Source organism: Corvus hawaiiensis, chromosome 7, assembly GCF_020740725.1.
Source record: "Corvus hawaiiensis isolate bCorHaw1 chromosome 7, bCorHaw1.pri.cur, whole genome shotgun sequence".
Lineage (NCBI taxonomy): Eukaryota > Metazoa > Chordata > Aves > Passeriformes > Corvidae > Corvus > Corvus hawaiiensis.
The window spans coordinates 17,025,855-17,049,028 of NC_063219.1; the positions used below are offsets into that span (position 1 = coordinate 17,025,855).

The 23,174-nt window shown below is 39.7% G+C and overlaps 2 protein-coding genes across 11 annotated transcripts in view; both read left to right on the forward strand.

Moving 5' to 3' along the window:
• Positions 1-6,711, forward strand: part of SESTD1 (SEC14 and spectrin domain containing 1) — a 52,525-nt gene extending 45,814 nt beyond the window's left edge. For all 7 annotated transcript variants that reach the window (XM_048309316.1, XM_048309314.1, XM_048309312.1 and 4 more), the window contains 3 exons: positions 664-855; positions 3,549-3,670; positions 5,976-6,711. In XM_048309316.1, the coding sequence (XP_048165273.1) occupies positions 664-855; positions 3,549-3,670; positions 5,976-6,105 (444 nt within the window). In that variant the 3' untranslated portion in view covers positions 6,106-6,711. The remainder of the gene's footprint in view (positions 1-663; positions 856-3,548; positions 3,671-5,975) is intronic.
• Positions 6,712-18,269: 11,558 nt separating this feature from the next.
• The window catches only part of CCDC141 (coiled-coil domain containing 141), a 71,279-nt gene continuing 66,374 nt past the window's right edge, over positions 18,270-23,174 (forward strand). For 2 of the 4 annotated variants that reach the window (XM_048310143.1, XM_048310144.1), the window contains exon 1: positions 18,274-18,686. The gene's annotated coding sequence lies outside the window, so the exon portion shown is untranslated. Of the gene's footprint in view, positions 18,687-23,174 lie in introns of all 4 variants that reach the window. The other 2 variants (XM_048310142.1, XM_048310141.1) reach the window with 2 other exon arrangements.

The window sequence follows — 23,174 nt, forward strand, 5'->3', positions numbered from 1 at the left end:
CAGTTTACTACCTTAGTTAACCTTCATACAGGCAGTGCAAACAACGAAAGTTTGTTGGCTTTTGTGAAAGATACATTTCAAACAGTCTTTAAAATCACTTTTGACGAACTGGGCCTTTTTAAGGTGCTTTGTCAGTCGTTTACTGCTTTTAGGAGTGTCTCATTTGGACTTGTTAATTAACAGATGGGATATTTTCTAATTCCACCTGTTAACACTGGAACTGATTTTCTCTTTTGATGAATAAGAGTTGAGGATGACAGGAGGGTCATTTGCTATTCAGTGATGGGCCTCAGTGCACCTGGATGCTGGGTGACAGTGAAGTCAGTGAGACAGTTGTCTCAGCAGTGGATACCAGGTATCCCTTATAAGATCCAAACAGCTATTCAGAATTTTTGGGAAGCACTCCTCTTTTGCCAGTGTGAACACTAGACAGCAGGGGATATTGGATTTTTTTTAAGAGTGAAAGCCCTGTTCAGTCATTAAAATTTTATTCCTACTTCATCAGCATTTTGTAGTAGACCAGATTAGTTCAGTGTACTTTGTGAACTTAAACTGTAGAGCTTCCATAAACTTGCCTGCTGTAGCTTTAAGATGCTATTTCGCCCGCAAGTTAAGTACAGAGTTTTTACGTGCGCTTACTCTCCCATCCCCTCCAATTTTTAGAGCACTTACGATTATGGGAGACAGTTACTGCAGGCAACTGTGGTCCTCTGCCAGTCCTTGCGATGCACTTCAAGGTCCTCAGGGGACACACTTCCCAGACTGAACAGAGTGTGGAAACAGTTTACAGTGACTTCTGAAGAAAGAGTACACCGGCTGGAAACAGCTGTTGCATTTCATTCAACCGCTGAAAAGGTGAGTGTTGTGTTTTTTAAGAAGAAAAATTTCTAACCTGAGTTTAAGCAAACAAAATGTAAGAAATAGTTGCCAGTGCGTATATTTACCCTTTCTAAATATTAAAAAAAAAAAAAAAAAGACAAAAGAATTGAAGTGTATTTTTCTGACTGTTAACTTCAGTACTTAATGTAATAATTGTTCATATACCTATGTTGGTATAGGGCTTGCTTAACACAAAGGAGAGCAGCCCTCTTCAAATGGGAACTCTGATATTGATGATAAAGCATTTCTTTGTGTCTTTTAGACTGTAATTCTTAAAAGTCAGGAACACTTCTTCGTGCAAGGTCTGCTACAGAGCTGTCAGGTCATTTACGTTCTTGAGAGAGTTAAAGGTGTATTGCCCTTTAAGCTGTATGGATTTTGGTTTTTTACTTCTCACAAACTGTAAATGAGGGCAGCTCTTGCCACTTTAGCTTCCACGCATGCTGTCTTGTTCCATCTTGTAGTTTGCACCTGGGGGGAGTTGAACTTCTTCTTGAACACACCTCTACCTTGGTATGGTTTTCAAACTCCTGTAACTAAATGTCTTACTGCTGCACCCAGTCAGGTGATGTGAGAAGCTGCAGAGGAGGACGAGCAGTCAACAACAATGTGATGAGGAATAGTTGCTATTCAGTAACAGCTTGCTGAAGGGGGAAAATGTTGAGAGTTTTCAAATGCTTGAATTTGAGACAATGTCTTTTAATGTAGACCTTGAGGGGTAAGGCCTTTTTGTCCACAGCTGGTTTTTTGTGAAGCGATATGTTTTTAAAAAGCAGTTTAGGGTATGTGTCTCTGTCTCGGTTTTGAAAGACAGGTGTCTGCTGAGGAAGGCAGAGGCCCCCCTTGAAGTGGCAGATATAACCCCTTTTCCCTCCAAGTTATTATATTTTGAAATCAAGGGCCTTTAGGCAAAGATGTGGGAAATAGGAATAACAGTTCTTTACTCTCTCTCTCTATATATATATATGTATATAACCAGTCAAACAAAACAACAACAACTCTGGCAGTAACAGCAATCACAAACCCAGTGCCAGCCTTCTCGGCTGTCAGGCCCTTTCCCCTCGGGTGCAGTTCCGCTCGCAGCCGGCAGGGGCGCTGGCGGCTCCCGGTGAGCAGGGCAGGTGCGATGGTTCCCCCGCGGCTGCAGGGGGCGCTCCGGAGCGAGCTCGGGAAACCCGCGGCTCTGGTGCCCTGGGATCCCGGGAAGGATGGAACAAAGGCTTCACAAACCCCTGGGCAGCCGATCCCGGGCTCTCAGGAACAGCAGGCTGGAACGGCAGGGACGAACGCAAATCCCGGGTGGCAGACGAGATGTATCCAGATGGGAGAACCCCACGGAGGCCCAGGCAGGCAGGGCGAGCAGGGCTACAGCGTAGCGAAAGCTCGAAGCAGCAGCGGGGCAGGGCAGCCACAGCCCGGTCTCCAGCAGGGCAGGGAAAGCGGCTTTTGGGGTCCCGGCGTTGTTTCCAGCAGGAAGAAAGAACGGCCAAAAAGAAAGAAGCAGCAGCTCCTTTCTCTGCAGCTTCTCTCTCCGGACGCTCAGAGCGAACTGCCCCCACACCCAGGTGTAGACAAAGGAGTAGCCAGGCCCGCCCCACCCCCCTTTTTGTCTTTCTTAAGTACAGCTATTTGTCCCCTAGCAACATGCATATGGGAGAAAATTCCTTTAACAGAAAAAAAAACTAAGACTAAACTGAAACCCCAACAGTCTCAAATATTGGCAATAAAATTGTGTGTAAGTGCAAAAAATCCAAGTCTTGCACATGGTAAAATAGATTCATTCTGTCAAATAGATTCATTCTGTCATTGAAGGAGAGCAGGGATTCAGAGTTGATTCATATGCTCCTTGGTTTTATTAATTTCTTATTTGTAGTAGTGGAAGATACTTTGAATTTGCAGGCAGTGGGAGTTGATGGAAGTTCACAAAAGCAGAAACATATCATATATGCTTCCAGAGATTTACCTGATACCAAATTAAATGTTAGTGGTTCATAAACTCTAAAAGAGTAGAATCTCTTAATCCATATTATGAGCTTTCTTTCTTTATTGCAGTAGTTAATTGCTGGGTTTAGGCAGTCTTAAGTTTAAAGAAAAGTAAATTAAAGGCTGACAAAACAATGCTCTTGTTCAAAAACCATAATTCTCCTTTCACTATCAGACATATATTAATGAGTCTGTGTGGAAAATTGACTGTTAATATCTGCGCTGCATTGGAAAAAAGTGAGAAGTGGAAGAAAATACATTACTGAGTACTAGGATTGGGTCACAATCCCATCTGGTAACCCTTGTGTTCAGACTTCTGTAGTTCTACCTGTTCTGTGCCGGATGTGGATTTTAGTTTTGAAACATCTTGTAAGGGGCTCTTCAATAACCATGGTTTTTTACACTTTATGTGATTGTCTTTTATGTTTAATGATGTAGGTTACTATTCCTTCATTTGTTGCAAGAATATTGTCTAGGAAGACTATGATGGTAGCCCTGGACTATCTTCTTAATGGACCTTAATTGATATTTTCTTTTCGAGTTATATGAATATGTCAGTTGATCTCATGCAAATGTGGCAGTGAAAATGCCAAAAGAACATTCATTCTGCCACTTAATGGCACTTAAAAAACTACATACTATCCCTTGTGTACTTTATTCTGTATTTTCTTACTTTTTTAAAACAGATTTTGCAGGAATGTCCAGAGCAGCCTGAAGCTTTTAATGAAATGGATCAATTTGATGAAATTGAAGCAGTTGGGAAATCACTGTTGGACAGACTAACAGTGCCTGTAGTTTATCCTGATGGGTATGTAGAACATTTTTTCTAATGCCTTTGCAATAATGCTTTTGGTAAAGTTTTATAATAGTCTCATATGCAGAAGAATCCTGAAGGCATATTGCTGAAATAGATAAGTGAGCATGTTGTTTTTATAGAGTTTGAAATTGGACCTGCCTGCTTTCTGTGAAAAGATGGGAAAGAATTTTTAATGAGTATTAGTGCACTGCTTTTTTGAAGTAGTGACTTTTTCACCCTGAATAATTATTAGTTTCATGCATGCACAGTATGCAGAAGTAACAGAAGAATGACCACTCCCAATCTCTTCTCCCTGAAAAAAAAATACCAGATGAGAATCATGGGATTTTGATTTATTTATTTGCAGTTCTGACTATCTTGAAGTCTTAAGCCAGTATACTGAAGATAAATTTACATTTGATTTATTCAGTAAACAAAACAGTACTTCCCTTGAGAAGTGTTCATGCTCATTTTAAATTGGTAGTTCTCTTGAGCTATAAAAGCAAATCGAATTTGGAATTTCAGCCATAATAAAACTCAGTTCTCTGTGTTTAATAACATCTATTGTTATGCTGAGCTTGTAGTTAACTTCTACATGCATTACAGCCAAGCTATGGAACAAGTCTCTGGTGGGTAGGATGCCACAGCATAATGAAAAAGGTCTGAAATCAGTATTTTGAATTAGAGGCTGAAACCTTGTGAGATAGCATCAGGCAACTGCATTAAGGTTACCTAAGTCTCTCTGTAAAATACAGTTGCAGGAAGCTGGTTATGAAAATTTGTCATCTTATTTCCAAAATACCATATTCCTTCTGCAGTGTAGATCCTTCAGTAAGGAGTGCTAATCATGAAGGTGGACCCAGGCCTGAATTAGTAGTGCTTTTTACTGTTATTTCAAAAGTGTGTTTGAAAATAGTGGAGGATTTTATAGCTGTGGGAAAAAAAACCCAAAACAAACAAAAAAAGACCCAAACCCAGATCAAGAAGTGTTTGTTGAAGTATTTTTGTATAATTCTGTATAGCAGATTTTAGTGACCTGGCAAAAGTAGCAACTGTTCAATCCTGAACATTGTTTCTGACCCCTCTGGCATTTCAGTAGAGTTTTGCATATCCCCCTTCATAAAAATGATATTGTTGCTGTGCTATGTCTCAGGACCCCCTGCTCACCATCCTAGGCATTCTGGTTTTGAAGTGTTGACCAAACATGCTCATTATTAGAAATAGTTTTAGAAATTTAAGAACATGCAAAATGTTATAAATGCTTGGGGGCATTTTCATTAGCCTGTTGACCTCTTCAGACTTTTTCCAGTGTCTTTTTGGAAGTTCAGGTCACTGTTCCCTGTCCTGTTCATGGCTTCTGCACTGTATCAGGAAATGCTGCAATCCAAGTGCAGTTATGCAGTCTGACCAGTTAACTTCTCAAATGTGTCTATTCCTGTGTCTGTCCACTTTTGCCTGCCTGAAAGTCCTTTGTTCTACTGCCATTTCCAAAGTGTACAGCTTCTCTGCTTTGCAGCTAGATTTAATACCTGTTCTTCCGAAACACATATTCTGTTCAAACCCTCCCTTTGCTGAGAACTTGGTGACTGGTTTCCTTAACATTTCAGCTGTTCTTTGTTGTATTTGAATTACACAGCCAGGTGTTCTTTTCAGTTTGAGAGGTAGATGGCATAATTTGTCAGCATGTGGTTGACTTAACATGTGAAGAGTCCTTTAATGTGGCAATTTTATAAACTCAGAATTCATGTATAGACAGGTATCATAGGTGGTCACGGTATGCAAAATTGTCAGACTGACTTGGGGGAGAGCCAGAGAAAGGAGGTAAGAAATAGTGTTGGGAAGTATCCAGTTGCACTTCTAGAATAGTGCCCTGCTGTTCAAATCACAGAATGTTTTGGGTTGGAAGGGACATTAAAGATCATCTAGTTCCAATCCTCCTGCTATGGGGAGGGGCACCTTCCACTAGACCAGATTGCTCAAAGCCCCATCCAGCCTGGCATTGTACACTTCCACAGATGGGGCAGCCACAGCTTCTCTGGGCAGCCTGTGCCAGTGTCTCACCACCCTCAAACTTCTGTTGAGAGTGTCTTTTGGCTATGAAAGGCTCACTGAGTATTGGTAAGAATTTCATCAAAATTTGCTGTCAAGTCTCATCACTTAAGCCTCCAAAGCCTTTTAAAGGTGGCTTTTAAATGACAAGAGGAAAAAGTGGCTATTTTTCTTACCTGCTTTGTGTTTTCTACTGCAATTAACAGGTATATTCATGTACTGACTTACTTTTTTACTGATAATTTCTTGTGGTTTGGGTTTTTTCTAGGTCTGAGCAGTACTTTGGGAGCCCAAGTGATATGGCTTCTGCAGCAGAACACATTAGAGAGAAGATGAAGTTAGTTAGCCTGAAAAAGCAGCAGCTGAGACAACCAGAAGCCACAACCCCAGAGAGCTAATACTGACCTATGAATTCATAACAGGACTTCAGTTTATAATCCAGCATGTTGTTTGCATATTACAGAATTTGGTATAATATATTAAAATGCATTTCACAGCCGTTACGAATCTCATCTTTTTTTCAACGTAAATGTTCTCAGCATCTTAATACTGCGCATCTATCAAGCCATAATTATTTAACATGCTATGAAACCATAGACTCCAAGTATCTTATGAAAAGGAACTGTAAACTTTGCACTGAAATTTGCTGTACAGCTTTACCTGACCTGTCAGCTGCTTCTTAGTTAGACAGCTGATGCAAGCTTTGAGTGGTGCTAATTAAAGTGTTAGAAGTTCCATATTATGAAACTCTAGTTCTTTGCTTCCCCCATGCCCAGGTGATGTAGTAATTTTAGACTGTAGGGAAAGTTCCTGCAGTGTAGACTGTGGTAACCCTGTAATTTTAATTTGAAATACTTAAAAAAATCATTTTTATTGTGCCAGTATGCAACCTGCCCATCAGATCTTTGATATATCAAATTCATTAAACAGATGTTTTCCTATTTGTATTGATAATGTATTAAAAGCTGTTTGTGCTTAATAAAAATCATCTTTTTAAAATCTAAGAGAAATTCGTTCTGGTCTGTATTTCCACATATGGTTTATGTTACATTTTTATGATAAATGGTAGTAAAAATAATTACTCCCCCAATATATTTAGAAAGTCTGTATAATTTTTCTTATGAAATACATTGTGGCTATAAGGGAACTGCTCTTGAACTATTACTGATAGGTGCAAAAGTCCATGCTATTCTTTTCTTTCTTTCTGATAGCAGTACTTGCACAAAAGTAAGATGATATTTGCATAAGTTGGTGTTACATTAATCATAGTTTTGTTCCCTTGTAAGACTGGCACGTGTCTCCTGTTTATTTCTAAGTCCTTTGTTTCCCTTTGAATGGAATATCCTGAATAATGTGAATATCCCTGTTGGTACCTTTGCGGTTAAAGGTTTTCATGTAATGAAAGAGAAATTAACATGAGGTTCATAAACAACTTCAAATCATGGGATTAGTAATAAAAGGACATTTATTCAGAGAAGGGAATTGGATTGAAACCAAATCAGCTGTGTGCATGGCTGGGTTAACTTCTTAATCTTCAGGATGCAATCTGAATAGATTAATTATTATATTTTTGGAAGATGGTGTGGAATCTGACCGTTTTAGGATACTGTGTGTGTAGCAAACAACTGTAGGTCTAAGAACTTTGTTATCTCACTGTACTTTGCTCACAGTAAAGGTAATGCTCTCTTCCTACAGGCATTGTTATTACTCTCCAGATTTTCTGATGAATCTGTCATTCAAATATTGTATTTATTTATTTGTCTTTGTTTTCCACATTTTCTCCAGAGGAAAGTGATGTTTGAAGTAAAGCCATTTCTCTATTAAAAATTTCCAAATTAATGACTTACCTGTAAATTCAGTGATAAAGGTATTTTTCCTCTTGAGGTATTTTGGCAGAGGAAATACAATTTTTTTTAATGCACTTAATGCAATGGTACAATATTACGTTAATATTAGTTTAAAACTAACTGAAGTTTTACAGACCTTATTTATAAAGAGACGTTTTTGATACAATCTTTTCAAATTTAATTTAGTTGCTCAGTTGCATTTGAGAAAGCTGATGTTACTATGACTAATATTTGGAGGATATAAATTCATTTAGAAAGAACCCAAACATGAAAAGTATGCATATATTAAATCTAAAGTGCCAACACAAAAGTAAATTAATATAGTCATTAATAAGCATCGTGTCTCCAGTTCTGCAGCATTTGTAAATAGAATCGGCTTACAGTAAATAATGGTCTGCAGTATAAAATCTCATTAAAATATTAGAGTAAGCAAGTATTACAAACACTTTAAATTATTTCCGGGTTTTTATTTTATTTTGGGGTTTTTAGAATTTAATTTTATTTTGGTTTTTTAAATTAATTTATTTGTTTAAGGTCTCAATACTGTAGGCAAACTCAGGGCAATATCAGAAGCTCTTCACTCATTCTTGTGACAGCTGCATGCACAACTTGGAACTGATGACTGCTCACCCTAGTAACCCTGATGTTAATTTTGTCTCTGTGTGTGTAGTCCAATCTTGACGCTGCTCTTATCTGTCCTTTGGCATTCCTAGGGGCCAGGGGATCCTGACTTCCACCTATTGACTCTAATTGAGCCTCTAATACAGCATCATGGGCTGTGCCAGCTTTCGCTCTCTCTGCTCTCTTCCTCTGGAATTCCTTGCTTTTAGGGAAATCAGGTGTCTGGGAGGTGCTGTTTACCATCGCTTTGCCATTTGCCCATGTGTATCAGGAAAGAGGGCAAGTGGTTTTCTAAGTCGTGTTGCATGATAATCTGCCAGATATTTCAAATCCTATGAACTCTGAGACTTCCTATCTTACTGAAACAATGGAATAAACATCATCTGTTAATACTGCTATTGAATGTAACTGCTTGAGAGGGATTTTTCTGCTGGTCTTTACTCTTACTCTCTTGTCTGTGACTTGCTACTGAAGCTTTAGAAATAAACAACCTTTACTAGCACACAAAATCTCTGAGATTCAGAGACATGCTAAAAAGCAAAAAGCCCTGCTCTCAAGTAATCCATTGTTATTTGTTTGTGCATTTACTACTGCAAACAGTAGTGGTGGCTCTACTTGTGGCTCTTGCTCCGCATTTTTTGGTTGCAAAAACAATTCAAACAATGGAGTTCCAAAAGATGCAAATAGTTTGAGTTTATTTAAAGTGAAATCACTTGCAGTGGAGGATACAGTGCTGCTAGGTGTGAGATGGGGAGATACCCACCAAAAGGGAAGGATTTATTGTCAGGATTGTAATTGTTACACCCCTTCGTACCATTACAACTAATGACTTGGAGGTGATGAATTCAATCCTGTTCATGGTAATGAAATGAATATCAAGATTTTCTGTGTTCCTGTTAGCCAAGTTTGGATGTATTTGAAGTGTTTCAAAATATGATAAGTATTTTGTTAGCCTTTTGTTAATCCTGAGTGTGCTTTATGTGACAGTGAATGGAAAGGTGATCGACTCGGTAAGTGCCATCCCTTTTTCCTGGGGCATCAGTTGTGCAGACCGACAGCCATAGAAAATGCTTACACCTACCAGCTGTTTTAGTGCAAAAGGTGTGTGGACTGTTGTATTACTTTCCATAAAAATGTTTGGTGCTGTTCATTGCTTAACTTTATATTGTGTTTAGTAGGATTTATGGGGGTTATATTTTTCTTGGAAAAAACCAGATTTGAACCATAGAGGCTTCTATAGCTTTGTGAGAGTGACTGACTTAGTGTTCAAATAAAGCTACTCTAGAGGTGCAGCAGTGGGTGGAGGAGGGCCGTGTGCAGAGCAGGATCATATAGCACTTCTAATTCTGTCGTGCTAGCCAAGGGTATCAGTGCCAGCTGACAGAAAGATGAGGGAAAGATTTTTTTTCCATCAGAGTAAAAAAGTAAAAGCGTCAGTAGGTCGCGATCACAAGGTGACGTTGTCATGAGCTTTCCACAACAGTAATAACATGTAATGGTGTTATAATCAATTCTAGTTTCCTGAATTCTTTCTGCAGGATAATTTTAATCTGTTTAAGGAGATTATTAAGAATGAGGAAGAAGAAAAGCTTTTGGAGCTACAGATGAAATTCTCTAATAGCACATTATGTGAGCTCTCAAGCTAAAATGCTGAGAAATGGATGAAAGCAAAGATTTGGTGATTCCTAACTTCTGAAGGATTGACTTCATATCTCTACAGATTCTTGTATCGGTAAAAAGGGAGTTAGGATTGTAAAAATGCTAGGTTGTTAGATTTCTGTTCTAGTTTAAAAAAATAATCAGAATACTGGTTGAAACATATAGAATAACAATCCATACATATGTAACAAAGTACCTGAATGTGAACTGCAGAGCCAAAAACTGTTTGAGTATCTGGAATTTGCACACCATTGTTCCAAGCAATTAATTAATTCATGATCTCTTTGGAGAGTTATCATCTTTTCCAGGTTTGTGGAGAAGTGATACACTCTGAAATAAGATAAAAAGGCAAGTAGTCAAGCAGTTACTACTTGTGGTTCCAGCTTGAACAGTCGTTTTGAGTCTTGGTGAATTGAGTCTTTTGTAGCTGTTTCCACAATTTCCTGATGTGCAACAGTGCAGGCAATTGCAGAGTTCCTTCTGTGGAATCAAAATCAGATGTTAGGAAAATATTATGGGATATCATTTTAAAATTACTGATTTTCACAGTCATCCCACTTTTGTTTTCTCCAGTTAAATAGTGGATGGAATCAATATAGTCCTGTTGCCTGTCAAGACTGCATCTTAATTGAAAATTCTGTTAAAAATATAATTGCATGCCTTCTGCAAGGATACAGAGTCAAGGAATACTTAAAGATATTTTTTGCCTGATGCTCAGTGGAGAGAGTTTTGTTGTGAAGGTTTGCTGTGTGAAAATACAGGTAAGACTAAATAACCACAGAAAAAGGAGATTGATTTCCCACATCTAATAGCTCCCTTTATACAGATCTCTCAAAGACATGGTATTTTAGTACCATTTTTCTGTGATTCCAAGATTAATTTGGAACATGAAAGTGAATCACTGCGGAGACTTGTGAGAACACATCTGATTCTGTGAAATTAGAAGACAACATATCAAAGATATTCATGAAAATAGATGCTTGTGTGACTGTAAAATTTTAGTTATGTTGATACAAGAATTAATAGAAACAGGATATAATAAGAAGCTTTTAGTATATGTAAACCACTAATGAAACACTTAAGCTCAAAATAGCAGTGAAAATTAATGTAACAGCTTTCTCTTTTCCTGTCAGTTGACTTTAGTTTACATAGGTCTCTATTACAGCAAAAATTACGGGAATGTGACACAGAGATGAGGAAGGCTGATTCAGGAGTTAAATGCCTCTTGAAAAAATGCTTTATTAAAATTTCATATGTGCTGAGGAAATATATTGGAAAACATTAAAAAGAAAAGTGAAAATCCCCATTTTTAGTTTAAGTTCAATGGGAGAAGTTCAGCTAATTTTCCAGATACTAGTGATATTTACAGTTTATAGGCCAAAGAGCAGGACATTTCTGACTTTTGAAGCATGAAGAAAAGGAAACTTTATTTGGTATCATTCGGAATACATTGAGAGGAGGCTGTTAAGTGGAAACAATTGGTTGTGTTAGCAAGAGTTGTGCAGATAATTTACGTTCTTTTTATTGCAGATAAACCACAGGTTTTTAAATAATAATTCAGTTCAATTGGCAGTTTAATGACAGCATTGAAACATCAAATGTGTTGTGACTACTGAATGCCAAGGAGAAACTACCTTTTTGTGCACAGGTAACTAGCAGACAAAGTGTGCTTCAAAGTAAGTGTTCTTAAAAGCTTAATATAAAATTGTGCAATTTTAAAAATAATTCTACAATGTTAAATAGGTATTTTTTTACATATTAGGAAGCCTTTTAGCTTTTCCACCAACAGCTAGCTGATAATTGCTATCAGACACCACTGATGAAAGCTCCTGTTGGGAAACCTCTTAATGCACATTGGATTTGTATGTAAAGGGGGGGGGATACTACGAGCTACGTAAAATATCCTATTGATTTACTAAGCTCATGCATCTGTGCTTAAAATGTTTAAGTGGACCTAATGTAACCACCCCTACTTTCTTTGAGAAAATTTAGCCACAGATTATGTGTCAAACTTCTGTAGCAAACCATGCCACTGACTGTTTGTGGCCCAGATGACTCTGACTGCTTTGCTCATCCTGCTAAAACGTGGTGTCCACTTCTGACATATAAATACACTTGGCTCTTCTGAGGATCCCGATGTCACAAATCCCAGTCTTGTTCTGTCTGCTCTGCTACAATACTGTCACTGTCTAAAGGCAACATACATTAGGTGGATTAGAAAATAGTGAAAATTAGGTTTCATGGTAGCTGTAGGCGCTAGAACACATACAGCAAGATGCTTGGGCAGTTCTGTGTAGGTGTATATTGTGCTTGGAATAAGGCTGTAACAGCTCATGGTAGAACAGCCCTGAGACTTCGGTGAAGTCCTGAGAATCACTGGTGCCATTTGAACGGATATAAATGTTTATAGATTGGGCCTTAAAAACTTTTGAGCCTTTTCCTAGACCTTACACCAAATGTTAATTCTAATCATCTATAAATTATGAAAATAAAGTGGGGAGGAAAGCTTACCTTAGCTGTAAGAACAGACTCTTGGAGGAGCTGATAGGAGCCCTGTAACTTGAGACGTTCTATATCAGAATGAAGCATGAACAAATACATATCAAACCCTTGATTTTAATCTGTTCATGTTCTCTATTTTGGCAGGAGCAGTCAGTGTGTTAACTTCAGAGGTGTACTTTTCAGACATGGTTCACTGTGTTATGCTTGGTTTGCAGGGAACGAGTTGCCATCTCGATTTTGGGTTTTCTGCCTCCCACGTTCATTTTCCCAGCATGAGTTGCAGATGCTGGGTGACAACACATTCCCACCGTCATTGCTGAATTTCCAGGCATGCTGGGATTGCTCATTCCTGTGCCTCACAGGATGAGAGGCTGCAGAGTTCCAGTGTGCTGTTGAGCTCCAGTCGGACGTTTATCTCTAATACTGTGCAGGATTTATGTGTGATAAGTGTCTTTTAACATTCCATTCTGCCCTTAAGGTTTTTAGACTACTAGGAAAGAGAGTAGCTTTCATGGTGTCTCAGCCATTTTCACAGGCAAGCCTTACAGCATGGTTACTTGACATTTAATATGATTGTGTGATATGAGTCTGACTTTCAGGGATTTGGGAAGAAGCCATAGTCTAAACTGGTACTAAGAGCAGCCTGTTCTTTTTCTCAGCCCTTGTATACAGCTCTGTGTGCCTCTCTTGGATGGTAGATAACTGCAAGCTGGGCTTAGCAGGGTGAAGATTGTGCAATGCATTCAACACATTTGAGTGCTACTCCACATATCTGTGGTGATGATGTGAACATGATGCCCACTCTCTGCTTTATATCACTAGGTGCCTCTCAGAGCGCGGCCTTCCTCCTCTCCTCTCCTTTCCAAGACTAATGTATCCAAAGGAGCATAGTAATATGGTTAGATGTAAGCCAGGGTTAATATTAGTGCTCTGCTTGAAACGGCATCAAAAGGCTGCAGTGAGCCGCATGCTCAATGAGCCTTGTTGGCTTTTTATTTCCACTCATCGCGTGTGGCCAATTTGTTAGGTAGCTGCTGTTTGCAGGCATCGTTTCATGGTGCATTGCCTCTGCAGAACCAGCCATACATGAAAAGCCAGGGCATTTGTTCCTGCAGGTGGCAGAAATGTGAACTATTTGAGTGCTTTTTGCTATTTGCTGTTAGCTGTTACCTCTTCTCTAGGTATTGCTTTGTCTTCTGGATTTTATCAGAGGTATGTCTACATGTCTATACCACTAAACTCTCTTCTTCAGCACCAATTTCATCAAAGACTTTGCAAGTGATCCAACAGATGTTTAAAGAGTTTCTTCATTGTTTCCAAAGAATTTACTTCTGGGATGAAATAGTTGGTAATGCCAGTGTGTGTTGGGAGGGGGTGACAGCTGCATTTTCTGCTTCACAGGGCTGCTAGAAAGGAAACCTCATCAGTATTCAGGAGTGGCAAGACGTCATGAAAATCATGCATGCACACAGAGAATATAAAAAGCACAGCTGAAATAATTTTCATCTTAGAACACCAAGATGATGGGGGTTTTCTCTATATATAGTAGTGAGACCTGAAGAGCAGTAGCAAGCAAAAAAGAAAGGTGGGAAAACCATTTGGTGAATGGTGTAAGTGTTTCACATACACCATTCAATGACAATATTTATAAAAATCTTCTATAAAGTGACAATATTTATAAAAATCTTCTGGTTGCAATAGGTTTTGGAAGATCAAGCTTGTTCTTTGAAGTCAGTTAATCGAACACTGCAAAAAGATGGAATATTCACACAGTGAGAAAGACTAACGTAGAGAAAGGAGTTTAATTACAGGATACTTATCAAATAGCAGATCAAGTGGACAAAAAGAGATACGCGGCCCATGAAGTACTCTTGCATGGTATTTTTATCTTGCAAACACTGAAAGCAAGGTTCTGAAACACGGTTATTGCAGATCCTGCTGCATTGACAAGGGATGACTTAAGGTACACCATCTGTCTCTGCTTATGAAAATACTTACGTGTTATGAAAGGAAGACAGACGACTCCTCAAAAGTTTCTGTTAATTTAGGCCAAATCCTGGGACTCCTGATTAAAATGTGGATTTCAGTCTTTCAGCTCTCTCCTAGAATTCCTTATGTTGGATTCAAGCTCTCTGAGTTAAAAAAGGAGGCAGTGAAATAGTTAAAAAATAAATTTTCTCTTGATTTGACTAGAGAAATAGCCCACAGTTGTCGTTTAACTGTAAAAAAATCTAAATCAAATATTCTCTATTCTATCTTGCAACTTGAGACAATTACTTTTTTTTTTAGGTCTGAAGAGTACTTTAAAGCATATTGCATAATTTTAAGCAACAAGTGCAAAAATAAACAAATATGAAACAGTAAAGATTTGTAATTATATTAGCATTGTTATTATTTTAAATTAACTTTTACCTCAGGGCCTCAAAGTAACACTGATTATGGTCAGTTGCAGATTAGAGGACAGGAACAGGCTGGAGCAAAACCTCCTGCACAGCAGTGACACCATGATTCTCCTGTAAACCGTCTGTAAAAATGTCTGTGCATTTTCAATACAGCCAGTCAAAACCTCAATCTGGAAGTTATTTTGCATTATGAGAGTTTAACCTCAGCACCCTAGCAATGTTATTGTTGTCAGTGAGTACTCAGAACTGCTCTCAGGCCGTAACATCAGGCAAGCGATGCCTGAGAATGTAATCCACAGGGCTCTGCCTCCTGAATTCTAACACTGAAATTGTGTTAATTAAAAACAAAGCAAGAACCTATGTGCAATTTGAAAAATGCAAGAAGTTTACAGTTGTACTTGATTTGGTATTTCCTCTCCTCTCTTCCCAATCCCATTATAAATGAGGGCCCCAAGTGCAGTTTTGTTTCTGACTGTAAATTTTGGCTATAATGCTTGTCTGCCCTTTGTCTCCACAATGTGAAATCATCACACCTTATATCCGCCTTATCAGTAAACCTCAATTTTGTCCTTTTCTCAAACAAAAATGGTGATTATTGTCCTTGGCAAGTCTATTTTCAAGTGTGAAATTTAGGATAATTAAGCAATGGGGATCCTTATTCAAGGAGCTGACTGCAGAATTCACTAGAGGACTGATACTTCAGAAGCAGCTACTTTGAGAAATCAGAAAAAGTGGTCAAAAGTAAATTATTCTGTGGTTCACAGGAAAATACTTTTGTCCTGAAGGAAGCATTCTGGACATGTGGCGAAGCAAGGGAATGCAGCATTGCAGCCACATAACCTGTGTAGGGAGCCTGAACAGACTGTCAGATGGGAATGCACTGCCAAGGTGGGCTTTCAGATCCTGGGATCACAGCAGGGGAGTTTCCAAAGGAATGTGCACCTCCAGAGCTGATCCAGGGTCCTTGTCCCTGGAATCTGCAGACAAATCCAACAAGGACATGCTGTCAGAGCATTACTACAGCCAAGTAAAGGTAGTGATATTCTATGCATGTCTCTGGGGAAGAGAGGCTCCTGGTGATGTTATAGCACTGGGTGCAGTGGTGTGGAAGAGTGACACCTATCTCTGGCTTGACAGCATGGGCTGCTATGCTTTTGAAATCAATCCCCTCAGGGCCTTGAGGTGTGGCAGAAATCTTCCTGAAGCAGCTTCCTCTTCAAGTGCACTTGCCCAGGTCCTACTCTGTGTAGGACCAAGTCCTGGTGCCCAAGTGAGCCAGATGTGCAGAACACCAAGTTAACACAGCTCTCTATTACTTATGGTCCTTGTTCATAGGCTACTGGGTCCTCTCATAGGAAAAGACATAAGAACACCTTGGATTCTTGTATATTTGTGTGGGGGGAAGGAATAATTCCTGGAACTGTAGAGGTCCAGCTGTGAGGACTCTCTGGAGTAGCAAGCATGGGAAAAGATGACTGATGGCCCATTATGAGGTTGAAGGACATTGCCACTCCCTGAACAGTGCTTCAAGCAAAAGCTGAAGCTTGCATTATAAAAATGAGAGCTTTTCATCTCTCCTTTTTGCTGTCACTTCTTCCCCAAGAAAACAGCTGAAGGCTCTCATCCCTGCCCCATCCACCCAAGCAGGCACAGAGCAGTCAGAGATGATAACTTTTCAGTAACCAAGACCTCTGGAGCACGTTCAAACCCTCAGAAAAAGGGAGGAAAACACCTCACCCTTCAGGTTCTGGAAGAAGAAATCAAACCAAGACCTCTGGAGCAGGTTCAAACCCTCAGAAAAAGGGAGGAAAACACCTCACCCTTCAGGTTCTGGAAGAAGAAATCAAAAGCAACAGCTATAACACAGGAAAGGTGATGCTGTCCTAATGACATGACAAGACATCAGCCTGTGTTCAATTTCCCACACCCAGAGCTTTTTTGCATAGTTAGACCACAAGAAAAGCCACTCCAGGAGTATTAAAAAAACAAAACCATTTTGGGGCTTTATTTTCTTAAAAGTTTTCCACTAGGATAAACATACATTCATTCCAGATGATCTCCCCACAGGATTACACCATGGTGTCTTGTAGTAAGTACACGTTGCCATGCAGGCAGCCTGCTCATCATGGTGTCAGTTGGCAAGCAGCATGAATATTGATCTGTATAAAGTCTTGGTACTGAGTTTCTGCCCTGTGAACCTCTCCTATTGCAGGTACCCACCCGCTACTGCAGACAGCAGCACTCAGATCCAAAGCAGTTTGAGCACCCAGAACAAGGAACAAATCACCTACTCTTGGTGACTGTTTTTTGCTATGGATGGCAAACAATGGCTCTGAAACCTCCAAATCCATCTTCACTGCTCTTCAGTGTTTAAATAGTACTGCAAGGGGGGGAGGGGGGGGAGTTTTGGTTTGGTTTTTTTTAAATTGTAGGCAATGCTTCCTAGATTTATGTGGGACTTGAATTCTGAAGTACAGTGAAGGGCCACTGAAACTCAGAGCGCAGAGCGAGTATCCTCATACCCTGTAGTGACACTCTTGATACATTGGGTAAGCACCCATTTGTTTAACACAGCTCCAGGCAAATAGACTGGGGCGGGTGGGGCTGGAATTCCAAGATTTCATCTCCTAAGTATGTGACACAGTTCAGTACTTACCTGAAAGGAACAGGCAGAACGTGGTATGTGCTCTGTGTTTGAGGTATCAAGGTCTGGAAGAGGGAAATGTGTGACCAGAATGCACAGAGGAATCCTCAAGTGTCAACCTTCAAGTAGCAGTTATACGGGATGGACTTATCTTTTTAAAACAAAACAAAGCATGCTATTTATAACCCCACTGATAAATGCCTTTTTAAAAAGGATTCTGAAGCCTCGTGGTTCTTTATCACCTAAAATTCAACTGCCCTGCTGAATATTTCTTTTCTGGATAACTATCAGAGGTGTAAAGTAATGTTCTGTTAGAAGTGTGGCTGTGAAACGCATTTGTGTACTTGTTCTAAGTTTAGTCTTCTGAAAGTTGTGTTCATGTAACTCAACTTTTCCAAAAAATAGCAACAATATGGCTTTTGCATTTTGGTGTGGTTTGCATGATTGTATCTATTTAATTAGTCTTCTGTTAACTAAATGGCTCATACTGATCTTTTTGCATCACTGCTGGCTGATTGCATTTCATAGGTCTGAACAGAGACTTTTCTCTCTTACAAGATGGTCCTAAGAACCCAGTTACAGTGCATGAACCCTCTGAACAGTCTGTGTGATTTTTAACTGATGTTTTTATTTCACAAGTTTAATACATACGTCTGTATTTATGTGTAAACATTGAAAAAAATGAAACTCAAAGTCTTTTAATACAGCTGACATGTAAATGTAAGTTAAACACAGAAATTAGAGACATGGGGCCAAAGTGCCATTGTAATAAATTACCTAACTAGTGGTAGTTTGTAGCTGCCCTGAGAGTTAGATGTAGATTACAATCTGCATCTTAATCTTCCTTCTTTACAGAGAGAAAGAGTAGCCTGTCTCACGTCTATATTTGGTGCAGAGTGCATACTCCACTGTGCTAACACACCACATCAGGAAGGAATTTCAAATGCTCCCAAGGAATTTAGTAACAAAAGTCCTGTTGGCTTTCCTTACATGCATGGGCAAGGGAACATAGTAATCCTGTGTAATAAACTGTTCTCTTTCTGCTGCCGCTGCTGGAGCCTGAACAACGGACTAATGAACCCTCTAATGTCTCTTCACCCTCCTGATAGAGTTGAATACCCTGGGCCACCGTCTTTGTTGACAACCTTTCAACTGGGCTGACCTGTGCATTTGCCACCTGTGAGCTGCTAAAACGGCTTCACTTTTGCATTCACCAGAGTAGAGGTCCACAGGCTGTGCAGCATTTGTTTTGGACAACACCCAGTGAGACAGAAATGTTGAGCTTCACCAGGGGTGCTGATGGGGTAAGTTTGTTCTCCAGCTGATTCTGTGGAAACTGGGGAGCCTCCCTGCCATTTCTGCAGTAAACATAGGAGGATGTGCTGATGTCTTCACCTGGAACATGAGAGAAGACGACATGATCCCTTTGCAATTCACACTTGTGAATTGTTTTCTGTTTTGTTTCAGTTTTTTTACCCCTTTCAAAAGTTAAAATTTTCACTGTTTATATTTTGCCATTATATTTACACTCAAATAGTCATCAAGTCACTTCTTTCTTATGTCTTTTCTCTAGCTGTCACTTTAAGGAAAGGTGTAAATCCAACTTGTATTTTTTATTGTCTGTGACAACAAAATCAAATTAAACTTGCTAAAAAACATGATAGTGTAACTAATGTGTTTCAGTTTGGAGAAATCTGTTCGGATAGCTTGACTTTGAGGTACAGCTGTTAATCACTTGGAGCTGTCAATGGCTTCAGAATTATTACAGGGGCTCATGCTCCCTTCTCTTCCTTTCCTCAAAGTGCTTTTTATCCTCTTCCTCCAGTTTACTGTTATACGAAACCACCTCACGGGTATCTGCAGGTAAAGAATCTAAAGAATTTTTTTTTTTTTTTTTTTTTTTTGCATGGGGTTATGTTTAAAAAGGAAAGGAACTTCTTTCTGAAAGCACTAATGTGTTAATCCATTCTCAGAACAAGAAATTTGTTCTGCTGCAGGGGTTCTTAAGAGGAGAATCCAACACCTCAGTTTTTTATGCTGCCCATCTTGAATCATGTGCTAAGATAACAAGATATAAAGAAAGCAGATTAGATGAGCACATTACTGCCAAGCTTAGTTTATTAATTCTATATTTCTGAAAATAGGGTGATTGTACACTCTTCTAAAATATAAAAATGTAAGCAGTCCCTATGTGCTGCATACCTCTTTATCTTGTATATAAGGCTAGAAAAGCACAGGAAGACAATTTTTAAAATAACAGATGCTAGAAAGAATGGTGTTTGTTTATATAACACTTAGAATCTGGAGTTCTAAATTTAAAGGTTATATGAGCATTCTTAAAATTAATGTGGAGGCTGAAGTGACATTTGGTTGGTAACCCTAGTTAAATTTGTTGGATCTTTTCTATCATTTAATAAATAGTAGAGATTTAGGTGCTATTTTTACAGGTTCTAGGTACAAATAGCATGTATACTTTGTGGGAATCCTCTAAAATCCATAAGGAGGGATACAGGGAAGAGAAAGCTTCAGGGTGAAAGAGTGGGACATGATAAATCGATGACCAGTGGACTGAAATGTTTCAGCTGTCATTGCTCCCCATGTCTGTTTACTGTATGGGTTTTTTAAAATGTTGTTGTCCTTGGAAGCAAACAAACAGTGATTTTTGCTCTTACCATTGGACTAAATTAGCAGTGTTAAGGTGTTTGCTGATTTCTTGATCTCTGTACACTGCTGCTTTTACAGTTAGCAGTGTTGCTTCATTTTCTTTCACAGAGACATGTTCAGTGTGACAGGGATAACTTTCCTTTTGGTATTTTCTCTGCTTTGTGTGATAATATTTTTTGGGTAGCTTTTTCTTTTCATGCTGATTTCCTAGTGTGGTAAGAAGTGTCTTCAGGACAGGTGATGAAGGAGAAAGCGTAGAAAGGTTTTTATTAGGGTGATGCACAGGAAGAGTGGGAATATACAAGCTGTAATTTTTCACTATACTTTGATGTTTTAAAATTAATCTGTAACTGTTGTTTCTGGAACTGAAACAATACTCCAAGCAACATGGACTATAGTTTGTTCTTGAAACTTTTTGCTGGAGGGAAGCAGGTTGTCTTTTACCCCTTGGGCAGTTTTCCACAGCTGTTTCCTAGCCCTTTACTGGCACTTTTATACTTTCTCTTTCCATGGTGGCAAGGACAGGACAATCTCCTTTTGGGGCCAGCAGGGTCCTGGGCTACTTTAGAGCCCCCTTTTCCTAAGTTCCCGGGCTCTCAACTGGCAGGGATATACCTTCTGCCTGTGCTGCAGCTCTTACCTACCTGATGTTAATGTCATTTACCCTGGCTGACCCTTTCCCTCTCTCTAGCCCTGCTTGCAGCACCTGTCCTGCCTCCAGAACTTGGCAGCAGTGACCCATCACTGCCATGGGGGAGCCAGGCCCATGAGGGTGCCTGTTGCTCCTGGGTATCTGGGTTTGTCGGAGGACAGACTTCCCTCGGTTTGGTCTGCAACCCAGTCCCAGGGCCCTGCTGGGCCTGTGGAGCAACTTGTGCTGGTCCTCGCCCTGCCTCTGGATGCAGGAAGTTGGTTTGTGCACAGCCTCTGCTTGTCCTGTCACTCTGGCCCTCAGTAGAAAAGGAATGTCTGCAAGGCCCACAGTTCCCTTCTGTTTTCTGTCAGCGTTCTCTCCAGGGCAGCTCTCTGCAAGAAAACTTCTTTCCATCTCAGTGTTAAGAAAGAGATGACGTTCCAAGTTCGTGTTCCCCACAGGCCATCCATGTACTGTCTGGTCTCTGGGATGAGGTGCCTCTGTCTCCTGCCTTTCTCCCCTGACTGCTGCCAGGATGGTTTTTATCATTCTTGCTTTGGGGTTTTAGGAATACTTGGTTAGAATCTCGGTTTGTCACCCTGGAAACTTATTCAACCAGTGTAGGGTAAAGAGGAGCCTCTTCCAGGAGAAATACCTGCCTCCTGCTCAACCTTCACCCTTGATGTGACCTCCATGGCTGTTTTATGAGCTGTTTTGTTTTATGCTTGCTTTCATGCCCTCATTCCTGATGATACCTGGAAATGGTCCCTACTCAAAAGGTAAGACCATGGGAACCAGTAAAAAGCCACAAGCACAGACTTGGAGAAGACTGATGTCTTTGTCCCTCTTTCAGGTGGGGCTGTGGAAGCAGTGTTTATACACCTTTTTGCAAGCCCCATGAAGCCCATCAGTTTGAGGGATCCTTCTTTGCTGTGTATGCCTGTTCTCCCAGGTGTGAGACAAGAGGAGACCCACTACATTTACAAACTGGTCAAAGTGAAGGACCTTGCATCTTTGGGGCTGCAGGGAGTGAGCTTTGTCTCTCCCAGAGGCATTTTCATAGTGCACCAGTAGTTCCAATGCTCTCAACAAAAATAAACTTATCTCCAAAAAAACCACATCCTTTTTCTATGCATCACTGTCAAAACTTGGATTAGCACACTTTGCTTGCTACACATGAGAAAAACCTGTGGATAGGACACCCTATGTGCTGAAAATGAAGTGAATTTTTTCACATTTACCTCTCAAATCCTTTTTACGTACAGTCGTTTCAGATAATACATGACATTATTTACACCAGAGAGACTTGGATCTTTTTTTTTGCTTTCCTGAGATTGGTTCCTTTGTTCCTTTGTTCAGTTTTGTTGTTTCCTGTGGACAGTTGGTGAATATTCCTTTCTTCTTGTCATTCTTACTCTCTTCTTTCACACAGCAGTAGCAAAAGGAAAATATTTCTTTCTCCTGACACAAATAGCCTGCCTTTTTCTGGCTGCTACCAGGATTTTTGTTTGTTTCAGACAGAGGAACAGACAGGTAAGTAAACAAGACAGAGAAAGGCATGCTTGTTAAATTTTGTTCCCTTGGACACAGCTGAAATGGGCCATCATGCAGTTCCAAGATCCTCATTTTTTTCTCCCAGGGTTGTGTTCTAAGACACATTTTGATTCCTTGATACCTTTTCTCTGCCTGCTACTCTGATGTTTCCCTGTCTCTATCTTGTATGCTTAGCACAAGATGAATAAATATGATATCCATTCATTTGTTATCAGACCTTCTGAATCACTTGTCTCAGTTGTTGCCAAATTTGCTTATAGTCAACTTCCTGAGTGTGGCATTTTTCCCTTATTTCCAGCTGTCAGCACTGTGAAAAATGATACCTCATTTAACTTGAATGAAAAACAGCTCTTATGTCTGGCTACCCCAGGGAGATGATGGATTGGCCCAACTTGTGCTGTGAAAAAAAACACTTAGAATGTTCTTCTGAGAGAACAAAAACTCAAGGACATAATACCAAAATTGGTTTGTAACTCCTTTTGTAAGAGTAAAAAGAAGTCTGGCTGGTTTTTCCTAATTAGTTTTTCCACCAACCAAGTGCTGTTTGTCCTCCAAGTGCTGTCCTGCCTGCAGGGTGAAAAATCCAAAATTGCTTGTCTTCTGGAATGTGTTTTTGAAAGCTGGAGTATTTAGCAGGTTTTGTAGAATGGATCTATCTTCCATTCAAACCAAAATAGGGCTCGCTAATGTTTCAATTCGGAAGTTTTCTTTAGGACTTCTGTCTCCCAGGTTTTGTGTTGGGATTAAATACCAAATTTTTGTTCTGCCATACCTATCACAGGAGTACATATTAGTCCCAAGGTGATCCGTCTAATATTTCAGTGGCAGGGTCCCTGGGCCTCTTACAGGTGTTACAAAGAGTTTCAGAAAACTATGTGATATTTGTTCCTTGGTTGGCAGCTTGAGGGTTCATGGTTGTGATTCGGCACAAGGGATGGAT